This window comes from Lutjanus erythropterus, chromosome 16, assembly GCF_056507025.1.
Source record: "Lutjanus erythropterus isolate fLutEry1 chromosome 16, fLutEry1.hap2, whole genome shotgun sequence".
NCBI lineage: Eukaryota > Metazoa > Chordata > Actinopteri > Lutjaniformes > Lutjanidae > Lutjanus > Lutjanus erythropterus.
This window is the reverse complement of record NC_139332.1, coordinates 27,796,041-27,821,844: the sequence shown is the minus strand read 5'-3', so window position 1 is coordinate 27,821,844 and position 25,804 is coordinate 27,796,041. Positions and strand designations below refer to the sequence as shown.

At 40.8% G+C, this 25,804-nt stretch overlaps 1 protein-coding gene across 1 annotated transcript in view; it reads right to left on the bottom strand.

Moving 5' to 3' along the window:
- Positions 1–25,804, bottom strand: part of nfatc1 (nuclear factor of activated T cells 1) — a 58,240-nt gene that overhangs the window by 2,753 nt on the left and 29,683 nt on the right. The window contains exons 7-9 of the mRNA XM_084739367.1: positions 20,570–20,625; positions 15,923–16,055; positions 10,189–10,818 (exon numbers count right to left, since the gene is read on the bottom strand). Of these exons, the coding sequence (XP_084595493.1) occupies positions 10,189–10,818; positions 15,923–16,055; positions 20,570–20,625 (819 nt within the window). The remainder of the gene's footprint in view (positions 1–10,188; positions 10,819–15,922; positions 16,056–20,569; positions 20,626–25,804) is intronic.

Sequence of the window (25,804 nt, the reverse complement as noted above, 5' to 3'; positions counted from 1 at the left end):
AGGAGGCTGCCATGGTAAAACAAAACAAAACATAAATGTGTCATAATCACCTTAAAGTGATAGTTTGGATTTTTTTTATTTTTTGTAGGAAGCAGAGCAATGTACTGCTGTGGACAGGGTGAGCAGCAAAACATATTTTAGCCACCTAAAAAAAATATATCAGCTAAAAGTACATTATATTTAAAAGCTTTTCACTGCTGTACCTTGACGTCAGACAACTTTTTCTGATATAACACCTGTTATATAAGCCAAATATCGCTCTCTCTCACTCCAGGCTCCATTGATGAAATCAGTAATTTTGCCTCGATCGGTTACTTAATTTGTGATATTGTGCATCTTCTGTGTTTTAAAGGGTCAGTCAAGGTTGGGTTGTAACAGATTACATGTAATTGTGATTACATAATCAGAACACAAAACTAGGTAAGTATAATCAGTCCAGATTACATTTTAAATTATGTAATTACATTATAGTTACATTATCAGTTATTACTTGATTACGTAGTAATGCATTTGATTTGCTAGAAAAAAAAACAAATTTTTGTTTACTTAAATTTTTGGGGCTGCATCCATTTTTTTTTTAAATAAGGTGGAATAATTTCAAAGTTTGATTTTATTATTGTGTTAATATTTACATGATATGACCCAACCCTGGGTTAAGTTCAGATTTACCAAAGTCACAAAATAACACAAACAAACTAACTGATCGAGGCAGCGGTAAACCAACAACCAACAACTGTTCTGCGAGCTAAAATTACTTAATTTGCTAATGGAGTCTGGTGGGTTTGGAGAGAGGGATATCTGGCTTATGTAAGACAGGCTGTCTGTCAGCAAGCTAAAGTGGTGAAAATATTCTGTATATTGTCCAAACTTAAACTGATATTGATTATTTTAGGTGGCTAAAATACATTTTGCTGCTGACCATGTCCATGGCAGTACACTGTTAGCTTCCTACACTGGTAATCCTGCTGCTTCTCTGTCATCTACTGCAGGTAAAACACTGACTACAGATAAGATCCACTTTAAAAAAAAAAAGTGAAATATCCCCTTAAAGCAGTAAAAAAGTAAGTGAGGAGGAACTCAAAATAGCGTGACTCCAAAACAACAAATCACTTCAGTTCTGACTGAATGTGTTTACAGTTACGGAGCACGGAGCGATATGTTACACTCGTCTAGACATGAGGTTAATGTGTTTGGCTTGACTGCTATTAATAAAGGAACAGGAAGATCTCTTGAGAGGTTTGATAGCTGCAGCACGGCAGCGATCTCACATGAGCGTGTCACAGAAACACATGGACACATTGAAGCCATTACGCGTCTCCTAAGACGGGGTGAGATTCACAGCGCCATGACTTAGAGAAGGACTTGGCAGCGTGGAAGATACTCGTCAAGACAGCAGAGACGTTTTTATTCAGGTGCTCTGAATCACTTTGTCTTGATTTAGCAGAGGGCCGAAAGGATAAACTCATCATTCACGTTGTTCTTAAAGGAGCAGTCCACCAAGTTTACACACGGAGGGCAATTTACTCCCCATGAAGAGTAATACTCAGTCTGTGAAGACAGTTGCATAATAATCTGTGGCTCTCCAAAGTCTGCGGAAATAACTGATTAAGATAACATTGTTTTACAGGACCTTAATTCAGGGTGTATTGACCTTTTGTATTCAGGACTGTGTACAGTAAAAAGCGTATGTACACAGTCTTGTACCTTGATTTATTAGTGTCTGAGAGCTTGCGATTTGTTTTAGTGTTTTATGGGTAATGGACTAAAAACATGCAAAGCCACTGGTTTTGATGGTAAACAAATCTATTCAATGTTCATTTAGAGTTCAGTGGTGAGAATGAAATCTCCTCTGGACAAAATGTCCAGGCAATAGTGTTTTATTTCATAAGAAAATAGAATAATAGAGAGAACACTGGAAAAATGGAGACCTCAGTTCAATAAAATAATCTGGTTTTGCTGTCGATTTTCTCACATATACACTCCTGCACCTGTATGTTAATACAGTAAAGAACAAAGTACTATATCTTTAACTCAAGTAAAAGTACCACACTACAATGTATAAGTATTAAGCAAGTAAAAGTCATTAATTTGAAATCTTACTTAGGTAAAAATATATAAGTATTATAATCAAAATGTGCTTAAAGTCTCAAAAGTAATTGCTCTGTGAAGAATAGAAAATATTTTACATTAATAGTAAGTAGTTCTGTGGTTTAGTCCCCAGCCTCGGGGTCCGGCCTCTCCAGATAAATCTGAAGGGTCATGGGAGAGGTAGGAAGGAAAAGCAAAGTTCTGCTATACAGACTTCTTTGAATATTTTGGACTTTTCGCTAATATTTGATTTGTAGTGAAATATCGGACAATTCTGGGATTTGAGTGGTTGTGTAAATGAAACTATCTGAAAAGTTTAGAGTGGAAAAGTCCCATCAACAACTCACAGGCAGCTGAGACATGACAATGAGGCCAACAGTTGCTTGCCTCGTGCATAAGCCGAAAAAACTAACCACAGCTGCCAGATCAATGTAGTGGAGTAAAAAGTACAATACTGTTATCTGAATTTGAGTGGAAAAATTAAATGAGGCCTGAATTGACTGAATGAAGCTCGAACTTCTCAGACTCCAGCTTCACTTTCATCAGTCCTCTGTTATGGTAACAGTCAGATCACAATGGTCTGCTTTTCTGTGTGTACGGTAATGCAAGATGCTTTCTGACATAGCTCATCATCAGGACAGCGTGCTGCCATGTGAATGTGAGAATATGACCAATATTACCAAAAGACATACTTGAACCAGAAGAAATAAACACTCAAACCTCATCTCTCCACCCTGCTACAGCGTGTCGCTCCGCTGCCATGTGTGCTCTTCCCGGCTCAGACTGAACTGACTGACCTCCTCTCCTCTATTTGATCTGGCTTTGACCTTCTGCGCATCTGGAGGTGGAAGGATATAATCTTTGAGTTCAGGCCTCGAGGGGAAGTTATTACACTGACTTCTCAACGTGCACATCGAGCCTGGACGCCGGCTGTAAATCCAGGACATCAAGACATCATCAGACCTCCACATCATGTCATCACCTGTCCGGTAACGATCAAAATCACGGGTGAATTACAGCGTTCAGATATTTTCCTTATGCACCATCATGTGCCACATGTGGTGGAAGAGCTTTCACAAAATAATGAAATGGTGAAAAGACAGAATTCAGTAGTTTATTATGACATAAAACAAAGGAAGGCCTGGCAGTAAAACTTTATCTTTTGCCTCAGCGAGGCCACAACATTTACTGTTTATGCGTCGGTTGCCATGGCCCACTTTTCATTGTGCCGTCACATTTGATGTGGAGGATCTAATTGAAAAAAAAAAGTCAATCTATTGATCTCTAAGTGTGTTTACAACAAAGCCCTAAAAATAGGCCCAGCACCAGTGTGACATCTGTGTCATGTGTTCTCTGGTCACATCGATTCGCTCAGGAGAGAGTCGAGTGGTAGAGACGCTTCAAACGAGCTAACATCAGCAAACACAGACAGGAGGATAATAAACTCTGGCTTCTCTGGTTTTCAAATTGAAATAAAAAAAAAAAATCAAGCTTTAAATTAATTAATTTCAGTTTTTTTACTCCTCTATGACATTAAAACGAACATCTTTGGGTTGTGGACAAAACAAGACAAGGATGTCATCTTGTTTTTTATTCTCACAATTTTCTGTTACTTTATAGACCTAACAACTATAAAGAAAATAACCGACAGGTTGATCTGCAATATTATAGCCCTAAAAACAACTTTTTTGCATTGTACATGAGCTTAAAAGAGAGGATGTTAATTCACTGTTATTATATAAAATATATGTTAAAATATATATGATGAAAAAGTAGTAAATTCTATTGATTAAACAATGTCACTACAAGGTTTCCATCCTATCATGTGATGTTCATCAGGAGATGAAGTTTACTCAGTTGTAATGGAAATCTAGATCTTCAAATTCGGCAAGTGCACAAATGTAAGTACTTGTACTTGGTCTGAAAAAAGTGGTATCGCTGCGTCCCTACAATCTACTGTAGTTAATAAAGAGACTGTGGATGAGCATGTTACACCCCACTTCCAAAAATGTGTAAACTGTCCCTTTAAAGTGCTCAGAAAAGTTGAAATTTGAACATCTACGATCCACGACAACACGGCACACTGCTGAGGAAGATCATGTGTGAATGTTTTCTGAACTGCTGGTTCCAAGAATTAGAACTTATGAAACAATATAGGCTGAATGGAAAAAATCTGGTGCATATACATGATTTATTGTCATTCATATAACAGTAGTAGTCTATATTAAATCATGCATTTAATAAAGTGACTTATAACCACAGACAAGTTTGATTGCATTGTTATTAATTCAAGACAAGGCACTGCAACGCTGGGGAGTTAATTCATCTCAAACATTTCAGTTATTCAACAGAAGGAAGGTGGGGTTTGATATGAAGTAATCCAGGAACTGGTTTCCTGTCCCATGGAGGTCCACAGCAGCTGGAGCTGACTGATACAGCCCGGCTCTGCGACCAGGAAACCCCTGACAAACGAGGAACTCCCAAACAATTAGCAGGACAGCACTGTTTGTCTCATTAAGGGCTGAAACGCGTCAACGCGAACCGGCCTGTAATAACACAATACTGCAGAGGAACCGATCGGCAGGCGAGATATTAAACAACCTCTCTGAACACGGGGAATAAATCAGCTGAAGAGACCAGGGCTGAGACAATGAGAGAAAAAAGGCTGGGGGGCAGAAAACACCACAGATCCCCTCCCCGTTTACTGCCACGTCAAAGTCCAGGCCACAAGCCACGAGATGTTCTTGGCCCACATAATGAGGCTCCTACTGGGTTACTGCAAGTCAGTCCCACAGAGCGGTTCTGTAGTTCACCACACACTCTGCCAAGTTTTTGTTTTAACCCAGGTAATATTTAAAAAGAAAATGTCCGGACAATAGCGTTTTGTAGGGCTTTTTGTAAGAAAATAGAATAATAGAGGGAACACCAGCAACATGTTACCACAATGACAATGTTCTTTCATACGGTGAGAGACCAGAAAAGTGGAAACCACAGAACAATAAAACAACCTATTTTTGTTGTCAGTTTTGATGCTTACACATTCACGAACAAAGTACTCGGATCTTTCACTTAAGAATAAGTACCAACACCACAATTTATAAGTACTTTACAAGTAAAAGTCATTTATTCTAAATCACACAGCCTCTCCGCTCTGGTGTGACGTTATTTTCTCGACCTCTGAGGTAAACGAAACGCGCTAAAATCAAGGAGAGGCAGCCGTATGATGTCACACAACAACGGCAGCACCCATGGAAGCTTAAAATAATATGCACCCTATCATATAGAAACCTGATCTGCATGCAAATTGATGTCACAATATGTTGCCAGTGTATGATAAAACGTATGACGGACTCTGTTGCTTCTTGTGCTGTTTTACCTCGCCTGTGTTGTTTATGCTATGGGAGGCTGCTCTGCTGAGAGAGCACACTTGCCAAAGAAACAGTCAGCCATGCTTTTTGCTCACTTTCACCCAACCCTAAGTTTGGGAAACACTGCTCTAATATTCATGCTCCTCTGCATATTCAAATTAGATGGACAAAATATTATAAACACTTTTCTGTGACTTTTAATTCAGTCCACCACAGAGTAAACACGCCAACACCTAAAGTGGCAAAGGAAAAGGGAAAGTGGTCTCTACAAAAACTAAACTTTTTAAGTGAGGTTGCGTTTTAATTGCAGGGCTTGTTGCATTGCATTACATCATACTGGTGTTTTTTTTCTCTTCTGGCCACTCACTGTATTTAGCAATGCATCAGTAACTATAACTGCGCCAAGTAATGCATTGCAGATGTGGATGTTAATGAATATGTGATAAACCGATGATATATTTCCACCAAAGGTACTGTGCTAAATCTAAATTAATAGACAGAATAGTCGATAATTTACTGGAGCTACAAATGGGACGACAGTTGGAAAGTCTGGGTGAAAATGCTTTATGTTTCGATCATACAAACCACTGAGAAATACTGCGTCTTTTTGCAAGCTGCGGCTGCAAATAATTTGAAGAAGCAAATGAGTTTATGTTAAAATCAGTTTCGACAGAGTCTTCATTCTGATAGCAGTCACAAGTTCAAATACTTTTCTTATGATCATCTGAAGTCTCTGGTCATCAATTGTGCTACTCTGACATCTAACAAGGCCACAACACGCCATAAAAAAGCATTTCGTAATGCCATTTGGCTCCGATCTTTCTTCAAAATGCACATGTTTTGCTCATGTTACCTCACCGCTGACAAACGTCTTCGGCACACTACTGTGCAGTTATAACGTATGGCTTTGGCCACCTCTTCCAGACTCTCTCCGAGCCAAAGGGAAGCATGCAAACCTCGCCAGTCAGCGAGTTTTATGGCGTCGTGGCCGGCCTCCATCTCCCTCGGCCTCAGCAGCCGTGGAGTTTAAACTGTGCACCCTGCAGCCCATACTGTAGCTCCGGCTCGGGGCCAGACAACACGGTTCAGACTTTCCATGAGCAGACATGTTTGTGACCTCTCAAGGGATGGTGTGAAAGAATTTGTAACAGAGGGGGATCCTGATGAATACGAGAGGGCTGAACAAACAGATATCAGCTCTCATTACAGACAAAAGGCCAAAAATAAAGTTCAGATAGGAGATCAAAAACACCTGACTGTGTTAAAGGGATAGCTGGGATTATGTGAAGTTTGAGGTACTACTCTATTACCTACAGTAGATGAATTTTGGGGAGAAGCATAGAGGAGTACCTGCGCAGAAGCTCAGCAATGTGCTGCTGTGGACAGGGACAGCAGCAAAACGTGTTTTAACCACCTAAAAAAGGTGCACATGTGCAAATGTAGACATTATTTACAATATTTTCACCACTTAACCTCACCACCAGACAGCCTTTTCTGAAGGGAAACTACCGTTATGTAATCCAAACACCGCTCTCTCCAAATCCACCAGACACCTTTGGGAAAATCAATAATTTTACACCACACAAATGTTTAATTTTTTCCAGAGGCTGGTCTTGAATCTCCTCAGACTATCTATGGATGCCAATTCAAAAATAGAAAAAAAAAAAAAAAAAGAAAATTTAATAGTTGCAGCTCGAACTGGTTTTTTTCAGGAGGGCCCAAAAATGGCTTCTTTGGTAGTAAAAGTTGCCAGATCCTGGTTTAAGTGCACACTGTAGAATATTTTCACCACTTGTGTGACTTTGGTGAATCTGAACTAACTTTTTAAAACACTGAAGTCGCACGGTAACACAAACAAACAGATCGAGTAGTGAACTTTTGTGTTCTGCAAGGTAATATTGCTGATTTCACCTGGATTCTGGTTGGTTAGGAGAGAGTGACATTTGGTTTATATAATCCCAGTTTCCCATTGGACGAGGGTGTCTGACAGCAAGGTAAAGCGGTGAAAATATCATTTTTTTAGGTGGCTAAAATATATTTTGCTGAGGATGCATTGACCGGCATATACTGAAGGTAATTCACCATCGATGAGTACCTCATACAACCCCACAAATAACCCAAACTATCCGTTTAAAGTGAAGTTTACTGTGGCAACTTGACAGGATGAAGTGGTTAAGCATTGATTCCCTTAAATGATTTATGTCAAACTGTTCTGAAATTAAATTAAATTGCACCACATTTAAAAAAAAATAAATGCAGATGATTAATCTTGCTGGCAATAATGTACAGATCATTATACTTCAAATTACAGCCTTCAAACACACATGATCCTCTTTTCATTGAATGTTGGTAATGATAGTCATTGTCTCGGCTCTCTAAAAGTCTCAGATGTCGTAGTTGGAGTTTTAACGAGCATGGCCGACATGAAATTACAGTAACACCACACCTGAGCGAGACCATAAAACAACAAGTCATATCAAACTGTGCCAAAGGTTTTAATGAAGTGAGAAGCCGCATTAAGTTTGGAATGCTTAGTAAAATTTCCTTCAATTTGCCAGTGAAAACAAGTGTAATTGGAGCCCCAGCTCCTCAGAAATATCCATTATGGTTATGGTGGCGTACTTTAAAAAACTTTAACTGCACCTGGTTTGAGACGAAAAATCCTCAAGAGACACGAGCAGCGGTGGCACCAGCGAGAGCATGATCACAAAGCAAATCTTTAGCTCTAGCCAGACAAATATCCCCGCAGACAGGGTTAACAAGTGTTAATGTATTTACCCAGACTGTTCAGAGGAAGTGGCACGGGAACAGTCTGAGTCCTTCAGTCTGCGGCGCAACAACAGCGTCTCACTCGCCATCGCCAGGAAGCTCGGCCAGACGATCCAGCAGGGGCTCTGGTGGCGGATCAAAGCCCCGCTGCTCCGTCCGCTGATAGCTGCTGGTTAGTGTTTCTTCATCTACTAGACTCTTTTTCTCCACAGGACCGGCACACACAGCCAGGGACTGTTTCTTTTTGCCTCGAGGAAGATCATTTATCCAATTTATTTCAAATCACCGCAGCACAGAGCGCACGGCCCCCGAACCTCAGCGGTGAGCGCAGAGGGCCAGAGCAGTGAGATCATAAAGTTTGTGCTCCTAAAACCCTGCTCCCTCTGAGATAAATAAAGGGGGTCACAAGAACTGCATTTATTATATCAGCAAGCTTAAGGCAGGCTCGTCTCGTTCAGGGTTTACAGCCGTATATATCAAACACCGGACCACCGGGTTTCTTTGAGCTAATTACCTCAAAAGTTAGACGACGGAGGAGGCCAACAGCGATGGAAAGAAGCACCAGAGAATTTGTGAAGAGAATCTAAAAAGATGCAGGTCTTCTCTCAGCTTCTATTAAAGTAAAGTAAGAGTTGCAACAGTAAACATTTTGGCACAGTCATCACTCCTACTGCTCCTGCTGTGGCCTAACAGTGACATCAGAGTTTCACAATATGGACGGCAGCATGTTACCCAACAGAAACACCTCTGTGCTGAATTCTGTTGCAGTAAAACTTATGCATCTTTCTGCCTTTACAGTGTGCTGCTCAGAATGTGTTGCAATCTTTGTTTGTCCTGCTTCAAGAATGACATTGGGTTGGGAGTTGGGCGTGATTATGCCTGGACAGTATTACAAAAATTATGCAATTTATTCCACAAACCATATCATAACCATAAAAAAGATCCATGTCGGTCATCCAACCAAACAAGTGCAACAAAGCCTCCCTGCTGCCGCTTAATCTGCCTCTTTGAGTCGGCGCTGACTCAACAACGGGGAACCGAAGCTGTTATATCACACCAGACTCACAGAACGTTGGAGTTGATGGTCTACTGCTGCCTCTATCTGCAGCAAATAATGTTGGATCTGAATTAATGTGTTAAAACACCAAAGGCACACGATAACAGAAACAAACTAACCGGCCGAGGCTTCGGAAGTCCAGCAATAGCATACACTTAAAGTGCTGTTGATTGTTTTAGGTGGTTAAAATCCTCATCCACAGCATGACATTACTGAGCTTCAGTGCCATTACACTTGAGGGAGATGTTGATCAAAACATATTGAGAAATTGTCTAAACAGCAAAATGTGCTGTTTTTTAACTAGGATTTCTAAAAGTTATGAATGTTCATTTATTTATAGATTTTTGTGGATGCTTATTGAGGCACTCAACTTTGACATTATATGCATTTTTACCACTGTATTTCAAGTCAACTTTCCAGACACTTCAAACAAACGAGATACAACATGTTAATTTGTGAGCTTTTGGATTTTCTTACTTTTGGTCAGAGCCAGGCTAGCAGCTTCCCCGTTTCCAGTCTTAATGCTAGGCTAAGCTAACCAGCTGCTGGCGGTAGCGTCATAATCTAAAACTCCAACAAGAAAGAAAATAAGAGTTTTCCTTGGACTATTCCTTTAGATGACAAAGGATGAGGAGATTTGCTCCAAAACAAAATCTCCAAAATTGACTTCCGAAGGTCAAACATTTCAGCTGCTGGCAAAGTGATTGGTGAGTCATATGATATTGATCTGGAATCCTATCAGCACCTGCAGATATATTTTGGTCATTATGTGCTGGAGGCTAATAAAAACCTCTTTGTTTAGTGATTAAGGGGGTTGGACGGGTTGTTCACTTTATAATTCTTTCCGTGCAGTGCATTAGAAAGTTAGGCCTGATTTTGTATAATTATAAAAACACTTTCACTCACCGTCATCGAGGTACATCTGGTCCAGCTCCTGCGGTTCTTGTTTAATGCTGACAGCGAGCGTTGGGGGGCTGCCGTCCTCCTGAAGGGAGGCCCGCCCCCTCTCCGGGACCTTGGGGTGCTGCTGAGCTCCTGGGCTGGTGCTGCCGCTAACCGGCGGCGCTGGTGTCATGCAGTGGGACGGAGAGAAAGGGGCGTCGGTCGGGGTGGAGGGCTGCGAGGTCGGAGAGGAGGAGGAGCTGCTGGGCGGGTAGAGGCTGGGCGGCTGGTAGCGCCCGGGCGTCTCCTGGATGATGGAGACGTGCGAGATCGGGGACTGTTGGCCCGGGTGCTGGACCGCGGGGCCGGCGGGGAGGCACTTGGAGAAGGGCGGCGGCGACAGGTCGTGCAGTTTGGGGCTGGTGCTCGGAGAAGACGAGGAAGGCAGCGAGGAGGAGGGCTTGGCTGCCAATCTTTGCTGGCTGACAGGGTAAGCTCCGCCCACCACACATGGCCTGAGGTCAGAGGTCATCATCGGGGTCATGACCTGAGGGGGGAAGTATGGCTTTGGGTGCAAAGAGAGGCCGGGGCCATGCTGGCTGCACACCAGAGGGGCGTCGTAGTCGTCATGTGGCTCCGTCTTTATTGTCGGAACTGAGAGAAGAAGAAGAAGGAGAAGCTAAATGAGTAAACACATTCAAACCGTCTTGCAAGTGTGAGTGGGTTTGTGGCTAGGATACCCGCTGCCAAACAAACACTCTCATCAATGAGCCTCTGTGTCTGAGTCGGAGCTCTCCCACCCTGACGAAAATATTCACAAAAAGCAGGAAAAAAGGGATGACTCATCAACACGAGAAACATCCAGCTGCTTCTATAATAAAATGCCTGTTTTCTTTGGACCCTGCTCTGGTGCTAATACCCACTAAACGTGCGATATGAAATATGTTGCTGTAACAGCAGCTTCATTCTCTGCAGGGTTCAGCAATTTAAAATAAATCACTGCTCACTCATTGAGACAAAGAGGAGAGTTTTAACTGAATGTGAAAGCTGGTTTTTTACACAAGATGTGGTGGAAGAAGACAAAATGGAGGCTTCGGGGTGTTTGAGGCTTGTGGTTACAGTACAAGAGAGAACCAACGCTGAGTTCAAATGAGGCAGGACTTGTTCTCAGTCGCCTCGTCCAGATTCCAGTGCAAAACATGTTGGACATCAAGTTTTTTAAAATGTGTGCCGTCAATCTGCTGCAGCTCCTGACACGACATCAATCTTATATAACAAGCGTTTCAGTCCAGTTACAAGCAAACGACAGCACGGCTGTGACCCCGAGCTTCATCACTGCATCACTAAACTGGATCTAATCCTTCTTTTCTTCATGCTGAAACTGTTTTAGATTATAATATGAAGCATGTGCTTGAAATCGAAGCTGTGGCAGTAAATTACTTGAACTTTATTCTGATTCCTGTGGCTCTTGATCTCATTTTACAGATACACGTTGTTAAAGGGATAGTTTGGATTATTTGAAGTGGGGCTGTATGAGTCACTTATCCATAGTCTGTCTGATACCGACAGTGGAGGGCAGTTGGCATGTCCCTTGTTTTGAGAACCACAGAGGAGGAGGAGGGTCAGCAACAAAACATATTTTAGCCACTTTAAAAAAGGCCCACCTAAAAAAAAAAATCAATATCAGTTTAAGGTTTCACTATATTTAGACATTTTCATTGCCGAACCTTGCCGTTTGACAGCTTTTTCCAACGAAAAACCACTGCTATATAACCCAAATATTACTCTCTCCAAAACAACCAGATCCATTCAGGAAAAACAGTAATTTTACCTCATGAGTTGCTGGTCTATTTCTGCCTCAATCTGATAGTTAGTTTGCGTTATTGTGTGACTTTTGTGTTTTAAAAGGTTAGTTTGGATTCACCAAAGTCACACGATAACAAAGAAACTAACAGATTGAGGCAGCGATAGTCCAGAAACTCACATATTCTGAGTTTGGCTGGTTTGCAGAGAGTGATATTTGACTCGTATAACGGCGTTTTCCTGGCAGAAAAACGCTGTCAGGCACCAAAGTAAAGCAGTGAAAATATTCCAAATGTAGCATACACTTAAACCGATATATATTTTTTTGGTGGGTCCTTTTAATGTGACCAAAACGACATGTTGACCACCTCCACTGCAGGTACACTCACTACCTCATACAAGCTCTACTTCAAATGCTCCAAACTATCCCTTTAATCTAGTTTAGTTTTTTGTGATTCTGCTTGCTTAGGAAAGCCTCTTGAAAAGGATATTTTTAACCTCACAGGGTGTACCAGGCTAAATAAAGGACTAATTAGACTAAAAGAGAGTGAAACTAGGACGCGTCATGCCTTACTGGAGCCTCCACTGTCAACAACTGTAAAAGAGGAACTGCGATGAGATGGTTACACCAACCACAGCACTAAAATAGCACATGCACCCCTATTTTGGGCCCGTTTAGAGGAAGCGCGTCTGTCTGCCTGCAGAGTACATACAGTAGGCAGATGCAAAGGCACGGAAAGGAGCAGGAGAAGTGCAAATGTTTGTGTTGCTGCAAAAGAGAGTGTACACCTGGGTTTCCGGAGTGTGGAAATCAACCGTGTGTGTACTGTAAGTACCAAAATAAATCTGTTGTTTTGGTATGAGCTGAGCTAACACCTGCTGCTGCAAAACAGTTGAAGTGATTTAACGAAAAGGGGAACATTTATTTACATCTCATTATTTAAAAATTTAGCCTTTTATCTTTTTTTCACTCCGCCCATTTATTTTTATATAGATTTTTCCTGTTACCTGTAGTGCATCTAGATAGTTTTGGTGTGAGTTGCAGAGTTTTGGAGGTTTCAGCTGTAGAGATGTCTGCCTCCTCTCCAATATAATAGAACTAGATGGCACTCAGGTAGCGGTGCTCAAGGCACCAGGGTCAGCAAAAAAAAAATCTTTCAGCCACTTAAAAAAGACCCACTTAAAAAAATCTATATCAGTTTGAGTGTACACTACATTTAGAATATTATCACCACTCTATCTTGCCATCAGACAGCTTTTTCTGACGGGAAACTGGCGTTATACAAGCCAAATATCGCTCTCTCTCCAAACCAACCTGATTCCACAGGAAAAATCAGTCATTTTACCTCGCAGAATACAGGAGCTGCAAGTCCACCGCTGCCTCGATCTGTTCTTCTGTTTGTGTTATTTTGTGACTTTGGTGTTTTAAAAGGTTAGTCACACCAAAACACAACCAAACCAACTGACTGAGGCAACTGTTGACCAGCAGCTTTGCCTTTCATTCATTTATTTTTAGCCCTGCCCCTAAGAGAAACCTGATATGGCAGATTTTACAAAATGCATGCCTTTTTCCTTTAAAACTTTTCTTAACAAAGGGAAATTCTTCTTTCCAGGAAGTCGGGTTTGGTGTAGCCGTGTTGTTGTCCTGGTGAACACGGGAGAACTCATTCATGCTGCACAGCGTGAGAACAGATTGTAATGAAAAGGAAAGGAAGGCGTGAAAATTTGTCATAATCGAGAGGGTTGGCATATACGGGACCTCACACAACCACAGTGTATAATGATAAAATACACATAACAAAAAATGCAGAAAGAAGAATAAAGTTCAAGCTCACAACAAGGTCTGTGTATCATCTTGAGTAACTGGGTCATAATTTTTGGAAATAAACACTGGTTTTAAATTTTTCAAATGTCCCATTTAGCCCTATTACATTAGAGAGAAGGCAGACATCCCTACGGCCTAAACTCTGCAACTGACGCCGAAAAAATCAAGATGAACAAACAGCACTACAGGCCAGAGGAAAATTATGTATTTTTGATTTTGGGGTGAACTGTCCCTTTAAAGTTCTGTTGCTGTATGATGCTCGTGACTATTAGGAAAAGTTTCCTTTCTTACTCTCCTTGAGTGTTATGAGGTATCCTGAGTTATTTGCATTTTTCTGCGAGCTGTATTGCACCCAACTCATTTTATGATTCGCTTTATTTTATTTAGTTTTCACGGCACGTTCGACGGCACAGATGAGCAAATAAATGTCCGTAATGACAAGAACGCCTTGTGTTTGTGATTAAGACTGGAGGGGAACTATAAACAGACATCTCTACAGTCAGTATCTCCAAAACTCAACAACTCACAGAACACTCTAGATGGATGAATAACACCAGAGGTAAAAACCTTTAAACATTTCTTGACTTTCTCGTTTTCTAGACGACCGTCAGATCACATTGTTCACCCAGCTTTTGAGACTCTCACCCTTTAGGAGACACTGACCGGACTAGCTTTCCCCCGGGCGTCCCCCCCCTCACCCTCTCTGCGTCCGGAGGACAATGATCCACTTTCACAGCGGGGCACTCCGTCGCCCACGTACAGGGCTGGGCCAGTTCGCTTGAATCGCAGCTTTGAACCACCCACTGGATTTTCACTCCAAGCCCGGAGCGCAATTAGCAGTGGTTTTTACATTTCAGTTGGTGGGTCAGTGTTTATATTTAGCTTGGCAATAGGTTCTCTATTCAAATAACATGCTTTTCCCATGCCCCTTCCCCACCCTGGTGTGTCCAGTCAGCGCTGCGTTCATGAAGCTACAGGTATGGAAAAGAACAGATTTTATAGATTTTTTTTCTTTCTTTTTTTTTTTTTTTTTACAATGAAGGAATAATAGTGTTGCTTTGTTCCTCCCTTGCAAACCACCAGACAAGAGGGAAAACAAACTGTTTGTTCTCGTCTTCAGATGTGAGATGCTGGCAGAAATGTTTCTAATTAGTCTGGATATGAAAGGCAAAGAGCAGACGGAGAGTCGTGAAGTGCTGCGGTGATGACAGGAGAGTCAGAGAATGGCGCAGTAAGCAAGGATGTGCTGAGGGCTTGGAGGTAATGAGGGAGAATTTTCCTATTTTGGTGGCACATTTGTATGAAATTTAAATGTCTAAGAAGCTCTCCAGTGACAGGTTTGTCACCACATGTCTGCCAGACACCAAACCCTACAACAGCAACGATTAGCTGAAAATAATTAGCGACTGTTTTGATAATCAGTTAACAGTTAAAGTAATTTTTCATGCAAAAGTGACAGAAAATGCTGTTTTCAGCCTCTCAAATATGGATATTTCCCGCTTTTTCTCTGTTTTATACAATATTAAATCAAACACTGATGGACATTTTTCATTATTTTCTGATATTTATATAAAATAATTAGCAGGTTAATTGCTGATGATTGATTATTGAATCATTTTTTTGTGATTCAGTTTTCCAGCGGTGACATCACAGTGAGGTACACGTGGTGCAATTTCTTCAAAAACTTAGCAGCAACTGCCACCCAAATACCATCACTACATAGAGTATTTTTTCTCTTTAATACGCCGTCTTTAAACACACAGTTTGGAGTAGCGTGGGATCATGGCAGTTAAAAATGTACTTGACAGGACTCAGCGTTCATTGACGAGGTATTAAAGCTTTATTCACGCTATTTTCAGTCGCATGCGCTGACGTCCTTCCTCGCTTTCTGACAAATCTGGTGTTTTCCATGTTAACTCGCAAGTTACAGGAATGAGTTGAAGCCATTACCTTTAATAAAATTATCAATTTCTCTGGGTTTGAGCGTTGTTAGAAACATTTTGGGTTCAAAATAACCCAAAATATATGACACAGGTACGGACATTTTTAGTCAAATTTAATATGAAATATGTTCAAACAGCTGGCATGTGTCCCATCCAGTGTAAATGTGTATGAGGATGAGAACTTTACCACTGGCAGGGACGTAGGTGAAGCGCTGGTACTGGCTTCTTTTCCTCTTGCCGTTGCAGACATAGAAGTTCACATGGACCGGAGTGGAGATTCTTTGGTTGCGATAGGGAGGGATCTCGACGAGTAGTGAATTCTGCAACGAAGAAAAGTAAAACAACATGACCGAATGTATTCATATAATTTATATAAACAAAGAGATAATGCCAAAGTTATTGCATTGTACCAACATTTCTTATTTGATTTAAGGTTTGACTTTACTTTGAATTGATGCTATGCTGAATTTAATCTTATCTCTGTCTTTAACCCTGTTTGTAACTTTATCTGGTCTGAATTTTGTGGTGTTATAATTTGCCTCATGGCCTCAACCTCAACTTTAGCCAAAAACGCCTATCTCAGGCATGTTCAAAGTAAACAGAAAGCTGTTCTTGACCCATTTGAAGCACATGCACGGTTTTGGAGCCTAACACGCTTTGAACTATTAGCTAAGAACACAACGGGACCACAACATTTCGCTCTACCTAGTCCCAAGTGTGAGTTTGATAACAATACCAGAGAAAATTAATATTTACACATGTTTCTCTAAGGGTTTGTCTAGGCTTTTTCAAAAAGCGGTCATTTGGAGAAACCAAAATCCCCTGCTTCAGAGTAACTGAAACAAAAAACTATTATTGTGCTTTTTTTTTTCTCTTCTTGAAACTGTAGTTTGTGCACATAAAGGTGTCAAAACAAATGGTATGAAAGCAGCTTAAATAAAAAAAAAAAACAACTCACAGCAACTATTTAAATGTTAATAATTTCTCTGTTCTAGCTTTATATCACCTATTAAAACTGCATATCATCATTTTCAGGATTTTATTGGCTATACAAAGCACCAGTCATCAGCACAATCTGTTCCAGCTGGCTTGGTGTTTACACAAGAGAAGATGGGCACGCACTTCTTTTCAATGCATATTCTTATTGGCTATTATAGGCTTTGGACAGTCAGTCGAAAGGTCAGAATGCAGCTGCTATTTTAATACAAAGATATCGCTAATATTTACATGCTAACTAAATTTAGCATACCTGCCAGTGGGCCATCAGAGGTAAAACAGTATAAAAAAGGCTGGTTGCAAACGTCATTGACAGAAAAGCCAATGCACAGCAGGTACTTTCATACATAAAGATACCACATCCTCAGTGGAAAAAGAACAACAAAAAACAGGAAACCGAGCTACTCAACGACTGTGTGAGCGTGCTTTATTCATCTTTTATACTCCATCATAAATGAATGACCTGTGTTTGCCTCATTTGAACATTAAATACGCATTAACCTTTGGTATTTGTGTGGTTTAAGATGGAAAAAACATTATGTAAATTTATGCTTTTATTGTTTTTTTTTTTTTTCTTTGGTCATTTTTGTTTGTTTTTATTTCTTTGTCCCAGTCCACTTCTCCCCTTTGAATCTGTTGCCTGAAGTCATGTGTGTTTTTCTAGGCAGCGGATAAAAATCTGAAAATCTGGTTGTAATCCCAAACGAGGGACCACAAAGAGACCATGAATTGAGGTTATAGAGAGAAAACGGTTGTTTGCACAGTGAATAACTCAGCTGATGTGAATAAATCGAACTCGGGGATCGTCCAGATCGTTTATTTCCCCAGTGGAGCTTCCTGCTGTCTGAGGAGAGAAAAGCGAAGGCCAGGAGGAGGAAGAACCACGCTCACGAGTTCAACCTGTGGTCATATCAGCCTCACATGTGTGTGTGTGTGTGTGTGTGTGTGTGTGTGTGTGTGTGTGTGAATATACACGCAGCTCAGTAGCCAGGAAAGGAAGTCATCTGTCTAGAAAACTGTGCTGCGGAGGACGGCCGGCCCTGACATGTACAGGTGAGAGCTGACACACGTTTTATTAAATCAGTACAGTCGTAAAGTCAAGTGGAGCCAGATGAGGCTTATTCACCACCGTCCAGCTGTCCTTCAAAGAATTAGCTGATAAAAACTCTGGAAACAGTTCACAATTTGCACTGCGTAAAGTGTAATTGTGTCCAGGCTGAACAGGAATATTACTGCTGCTTGTCCAATATGTCAATTCACACATAATGATAAAAAACAGGCTTAATTTTTATCCAAAACATGCACCAGTGACATCATTCACTTACTTCTGAAAGTTTTATGTGCACATGTGTTGTGTTGTAAAATCAACCCACTGAGGACCGACTGGACCTTCAATTTGTGTAAAAAGCATGAAAACTAGCTCTGAAATGTTTTTACCTGACAAAAGTAATTTCTCTCGTGTGGAGGGGAGGAGGAAAAATGTGACAAATTGAGCATGAAGGAGCGTTTTTGGACTCGAGCGAGCACTTCAAGACCATTTATCTCAGTTTATATGAGTAATCTGATGTATCTAATTGTAAATAATTCTTGAATTAAAAGTAAATCATCCCTCTCCTCTCCCTCTCGGGGCAGGTCGGTAGTATGTGCCGCTGACGGAGGCAGTGAGGTATTCTGAAATTGTGGTTTGGTCTGCGTCGCGGTGGTGGAGCAGCAGAGGTTATACCTGGCCAAGGCAGCGTCAGTGTTTAAAATGGGACCAATCCAGCAGACTGTGCTGAGAGGAGGGGGAGGGGGAGGGGGTCCTTTGTCTATTCAAGCAGACAGATGTGTCCCAGCAGTCACTGAATGTGTGTGTTAGAAAGAAAGTGCGTGTGTTTTGCAATAGGACGACACTGGGAGCAGGTGCAGCGCCTCATATATAGACACCCTCTAATCCCCTCGTCTATCTCCCAGACTCCCACCACTACGCCTCTGTGTGTGTGTGTGTGTGTGTGTGTGTGTGTGTGTGTGTCACAGGCCAAGACAGGACACACTGCCAAGCACGAACTCCCACAGGTTGAAGGCTGAACTTTTGAAAACCTTTTCCACACGTTTCAAACACAACACTGCTGTTTCCCCACGAGAGCTTCAGCCCCTGACCGAGAAAATCTACAGGCATATTCCAGTTACACTTCTGCGTGTGTGTGTGTGTCCCATGTTCACATAAACTGTGTTAGGAACGCATTATTTAAAGGAGCAGTTTGACATTTTGCGAAGCAGGCTTATTTTGCTTTTTTGCAGACAGTCAGATGAGAGGATTGGTACCGCTCTCGTTCTCTACTGTAAATATGAAATTACGGCCAGCAGCTCATTAGCTTAGCTCAGCACAAAGACTGAAAACAGGAGGAAACACCTTGCAAGGGTCTGTCTGACAATATCTGCCTAAAACTGCAATGTGTCATTTGAATGATTCAGTTTTTGTTTGCAGATCAAAAACCATATAAAGTGTTAGAGCCACTGCCAGAATAATTCTGTTGTCTTGAGACAGAGCCAGGCTAACTGTTTCCCTCTGTTTACAGTCTTTATGCTAAGCTAACTATCAAGGGTGCAGATCTGATTACAACTTAGAGGAGGACCACAACTCTTGTCTCAAAGCTTTATGGGCGAATATGGATCTGACTGTGGATAAATTAATTCACTTGACGTGGTAAACAGTCTCGTTGTTGACGTTTGAACTGAATTACTTGCAAGGCATCTGTCACAGGACTAGCATGTGCTAGCAGTCACTAGACTCACATACTGAAGATGCAACTCTAGTGCTAGAGAGATGGAATTTGGGAAATGTAGTCCAATAGCCAGCAAAGTTATCAGGAGGAAGTAAATAGTCAACTTCATTTCCCAAATTCCCACTTCATTTCATGCACTGAGCAGGATACACGGGAGGAAACAAACACGAGCTTCAAAAGCTGTTGTGTTTATGTTTGAATTATTTAAAAAGTAGAGTTGGCTTCTATTAAATATATATCTTCATTTAGAGGGAAGGCAACTTTTTCAGAAGTTAAAATGAGACTAAGGGTATTCCCCAAAGTGGAGAACTACTCCTTTAAAGTAATTTTACAAATAAAAAAGCACCACTTTTTATTATAGCTATTTATTTTCTACTTTTTATTATACTATAACTCTGAGTGTAAAAGAAGCTGTTCAGCTAATATCAGCACATTTGTATTGTTGTTCTCAAAGTGTAATTGTTTGATGATGCCCATTGTGTCCAATAAAGAAACAAATATACAATAACAAAACCATTTTATAAGGCTGTAGATCAGAATTAAAATGATTTTATTTTAGATTTGATGAAATGAAATTTACCTAAATTTATATTTTATGGTACTAGAAGAATATTAAAGTGATTAAAAATGAAAATTATATGCTTATTAAAGTGTTGTGTTCCTACAAATTACAATATCTACTTAAGTTGAAAAAAAAATCAGACTTATTGTGGTGAGAGGAAAAAAATCTATGGATGGATATCTCAAAATCAGAGCAAATAAAACCAAAACATATCTGCATGTTTGTGTACCATTTGAAGTAAATGAGTGTGTCCTTTGCATTTAGTGTGAACTGGCCCTTTAAAGCGAGGAGTTGAATAAAATGCAGATGTGGTGTAAATTTAGATTTGTGATTCAGAAATCACTCTGAGCTCACTTGATTTAGACATCAGTTTGTTTCTTTTTCTCAAGTCAGGACTGAAAATGTTTTGCCACTTAGTAAACTGATTGAAAACAGCTGCTTCATCCTCGGCGCTTTAATCCCGAAATCAGAGCGGATTCGTCACGATAACAACGTCACATGTATCACTTACAGACTTTGAGGCGTCTCTGTCGACCTTGGCCTCAGTCTCCCAGAGGTGGTGACCATCTGAAAGAAGAAGAAAAAGAGAAAGAGAGTTTTATTTAATGACAAATCGGGAAACAATCCACCTACTTGGCTCCCAGCAGAAATGAAGAAATGGAATGAGCGTTGTTATTATTATCTGTTACATCAGTGATATATAAAACAGCCACAGAGAGCCCAGGGTATCGCGCACGTCATACCGTCTGACCCGCCACTCATGAGCTCATATCCTCGGTCTCACAGACCTGAGACAGAAAGAGACGACAGACAGAGGGAGAAATCTGATGCAATCCCGAAAAAACCAGAGTCATACCAAAGAGATGAGCGACATCTTTGCTGGATGAGAGAAACCTTGACTTCATGTGGAATCCCAACATGCTCGAGCAGCTGGTCGGCTCGTTAATACGCAGCGACTGGAAACTGACAACTCGCCTCGACTCTCAAACTTCTCGGTTCTTGTGTTCTCACAGGAATATTTCTGTTATCCCCATATAATGATTGCTAAATAGTATTGGTATTTGCTCTTTTTCTGGTAATGTGTTTTTTCTCCGTAAAGTCGCCACAATAAAGAGGTTTTCCCATCAGCCAATAAAACAAGGCATCATATGAGCTGTCGGAAAACGCCGTCCTTTTGTTTGATTTGTCATTCTGCCCAATGAGGTGCGAGTAAAACTATATTTTTACCGATTTATTAGACTCAGAGGGAAACATTTGCAATTTCTTTAGACCCCTGACTCATTAACAAGGCCCTAAAAAGACATTAAATGACTGTGAAAATGACTTTACGTGGAAAGGAAACCGCCGTTTAAAGAAAAAAAAGGTCAGCTGTGGCCTATCGTTCTTGAAGAAAATTAACTGAGATATGTTGGTGCGTTGCTCAACATGCTGCCTGCAGTTTGATAAGTGGAGCGTTTGAATTGAGCAGACAGCACGGTGCAGATGGATGGGGTAGCACGCGGGAGTTGTGAGGTGGCAGAGATGGAGGAGGTGTAGCTTGGCACTGACTACTTCTATTATGTCTGAGAAGACACTGGAAACCGTTTGTTTACGTCTGTTTTGATCTCTCCTTTACTTTCTCTCCCTGTCTGGCGCTCGTCGATGGGAGTTTTTCTGCTCTTCACGGATATTTAAAGCTGCTACGAGGAGTTTTTCACTGGTTATGAAACAGCCTAAATTTGACACCGATGCTTCAATATGACCTACTTAAGCAAATGAGAGAAGATCAGCTGTTTCTTAATAGCTGCCACTGGGTGAGATGCTCCTTGAAATCAGATGATCAGTTTACATTTTCCCAGGCAACGTTACAGTGAGTCACACATTAGTCATTTCAAACAGAAGCAGGAGGAGATTTTTATTTACATAAGTTTACTTTTTATGTTTTATTTTGTGGTTATTGCTGTGGGAACAGGAGCCTCCAAAATCAACAAAATATGAAATGTCCTTGTAGCTTTAATATTAGATGTATCAACAAAAAGAAAGCTCATTACTAAAGTTATTTTTGAAATACTATTCTGAGATACTAACTCATTATTTTGAGAAAGTTTCACATCATAATGATTTACAGGATCGTCATTTTTTTCCATGACATTGTCAGAAAGAGGCTTTCATAGAGGGAGACTGGATATGCATGGATTGAAATACAAATGTTTCACAGAGGCGTAAAGTAACATGAAGTTTCATGACCAAACAAAGTTTACTTCACATCAACACTTCTGCCTGCCTGTGCTCTTTACTAGAAGTCATCACGCAAAACAGCCCAGTGATTTCCCGGCAGTTCACACAGTGAGGGCGGAGCACTGACGCCGCTGCGGCCACAGGAAATATGATTTGCTTGAGGAGCATGAGGCCGAACTGAACGGGCACCGCCAGCATGAAATTCCAGCCCTGATAAACCATGTCCGATCTGAAGAGCTTATGAGGAGCCACGTTGTGTCTAAAACACAAAGCTCCATCTTTAAACCACTTCAGGTGATCATGAGCAAGGTGTTTTAGCTGCAGCTTGTTTTCTGAGCGTGCTGACCAGTCGCAGCCACGTGTGTTTTGCCGACATGCCATCGTCGATGATGTCATGACATACACTCGACTGACCACTCAGCTCAGCTACTTACTTACTCAGCCACCAAGCAACTCATATCCCTACCCAGCTATCATTCAAATGTGCTTTAGATTATTTATACAGTAGATTCACATATCCAGACTTATCTCCACATTTTGTTTTAACGCTGCTCCATTGCTGGAGAAAAGTCTGGTTGGCTGAATCATTCTGGAGTGGGGGGGGAAATGCTTTGGCTTGTTTGTATTTCTTTAAACCTATCAAAAACATCTTGAGCAGATGCAGTGACCCTGCCCCTGCAAAACAGTGTCGGAGGGAACCTTTTTAATGGAATACTTGCACGTGAGAAGGCGGGTCTTGGCATTAAAATGTCTAAATCCCTGCAAAAATAAAAAAAAAAGGAAAGAGCTGCTAGCTTACAATTCAATTTCATGATCATCACATCACAGATGCATTTATCCAAAGCTTGTTTCTGTTTGTTTACATTCATTGTTAATGTTGTTTCACATAAAGATAGGGACTTTGAAAACAGTAACATGCAGATGGTGAAAGGGGAGGAGGATGCTGACTGAAATAGCCATGAGTCAGACTATCTATAATAACTTGTGCCAGGCCTGAACCAGTTTTTCCCGCCAGTTGTGTCCAAATTGTGTCCACATGATGCAAGGTTCTGCAGTTGTGTTGCAATTACAAATTAAGTGGGACAAGGCATAATGTACTATGAGCGAGGCATTATGACAAATTAGTAGATGGCTTTGTTAAATGCTCGATTCTGATTGGTCAGTTACAACATTTTGAAGTCTGCTATTTCTTTATATCAGACGGTTGCTATGTATAACAGACTGTTGCTATGAAGAGCAGGCTGTTGCTATGGATGCAGTCCTAACCCTGGAGGAGCAATAAGATGATTTTTAAATCCATAAAATCATAGTCGAGATAATGTACAGTGAGCAGGTCGTTATTGTGAAATAAAGCCCCTCAGGGTGATTCAAAACCTGACTTCATATCATGATCGTGCATCGCCCTGTCAGGGTTTATTATGCAGTAATAACACTGTACATTATGCCTAACATAAACCCCACCAGGTTCATGCAACAGGTAAACAGCCCTGAGTAACTGTGTTACACAGCTACATATTAAAAACAATAATAATTAATTTGACACAAAATATTGTTTTAAAACTGATTTCACTGATTCAAACACAATTTTATTGCTCCTCCCGAGTCCATGATCAGAACTGTGTCCATAGCAACGGTCTATTTTTCATAGCAGCTGTCTGCTATTCAGAAATAACAAACCATAGAATGATGTAATTGACCAATCAGAATCATGGATTCACAAAAGTTGTGTAATACAAGACTGTATTACACAGATTTGTTTAATACTTGATTCTGATTGGCCAATTCCAACATTCTAATGTCTATTATTGTTTCATGGCAGAGCGTTGCTATGTATAACAGACCGTTGCTATGAGGAACAGACCGTTGCTAGGGAGGCATTCTTTTTATTCAGTGTATAGGCTTCACATTTTTAAAATTGAAGGATGTAAGAATAACTTTAGGACTTTAGGCCACTACAATGATGAATTGAAATTAGGGATTAAAAATAACCATTATTCATTTCTATATTATTTTCTATATGATGCTCTATACATGGCAATTTAAAGGGAGATGTGTAGGAATAGTTAGTTCTACTGTAACATCAAAATCACAATTATATTCAGTGAATTTTTGTCTTATTCTGTTCAACGTTCCTTTCAGCTTGGATACTTTTTTATTAGTTGCTTCCTCAATAATTGTTAATTATTGATTTGAGTGTGTGAGCTGTGGTATGGTATCGAGAACCACAGTGTTAAATGAACGTTAGTGAGGAAAGACAAAAGGCTTCTATTCAAGACCAGACTATTTTCCCTCTTCTTACAAAGACATGTAACCACATCCACAGAAAAACTGTGAAAAAATGTTGAACTTTTTTTTTTGTTTAAACAAATAAAAAGCTAGCTCAAACAAAAGTACTACATTTTCAGGGCAGAATTATGACTGGTGCACAGCAAGGTGCAGACATGTGCCATGCAGAAAAACACACCAGCTTGTGCTACGATGAATCAAATATAACATTTGCAGACCATGTTGCAAGGAAGCCTGTGTGTAAACAATAGAAATGAAAAGGAAAACTGTCTTTTATACAGGAAGTTGTACAGGAGCTCTGCTGGCACACAGTGTTCAACAGGTACTTTGGCTTTATAAAGACAAATTCTACGTGTGCCATGTCAACTTCTCACTTCTTGAAAACATTTTATTCATTTATTGTATCCTATTCTGACTCAAACATCTCGTCAGAAAAGAGCAGCGAGCCAGAAAAGCCTCCATCAAAGGTCTGTCTCCAAAACTTGTTTGTTTGACTAAGACTTCAGTCTGTCTCTGTCTTTCTTCCTCTCCTCTGTCTCTCTTGACTTTGGGAAGATCTCCAGAAGGGAAGCCTTTCTGCAGCAGACGTCGATCCACAGGAGGTAAACATGTTTTTCAGATCTCCCTCTACGTCTCTCTCTCTCTCTCTGTCGGTCTGTTTCTCCCTGTCTGCTTTTCTCTCTCTGTCTGACTCACATCATTTTTCACATCAGTGCAGAGATAGAAAAATTAAATTTAGCACTTTGCTTTCCGTGCCCGGCTACCTACTGCCAGGAAACTTCTCAAGTGCCGAAAAAAATAAGAGCTTTGAAAAGCTGAATGCGTGGGATGCCTTTGTTTGAAAAGAGTGTACCGGATAATTGATAACCACAGAATGTAATTGATAACCACAGAATGTTCCAGAGTTATAGGGCAACATCTGCACAACGCCTGCACCGATCCAATGAAAAACTCCAGCAGCAGCCACTCTCCAGTTCCCCTCCTACCAAATTTCAGCGAGCACAATATGGTTTCTAGCTCCTGGCCCACTGTGCTGGATAATATCCAATATTATCTAAGTTAAACAACTCAGCCTAAAACCACCCCGACCATATAAACCCAGTACCCCTCTCCAGCTCTCACAACGCCCAAGCTCTGCTCGCCTTGGCCGCGTCCCAGCCTCACAGAAGTCTTACAATTCACATTTCGTTAGCAGTGGTCTATACAAATCATTAGTTTCTCAGAACAGACATAACACAGAGCC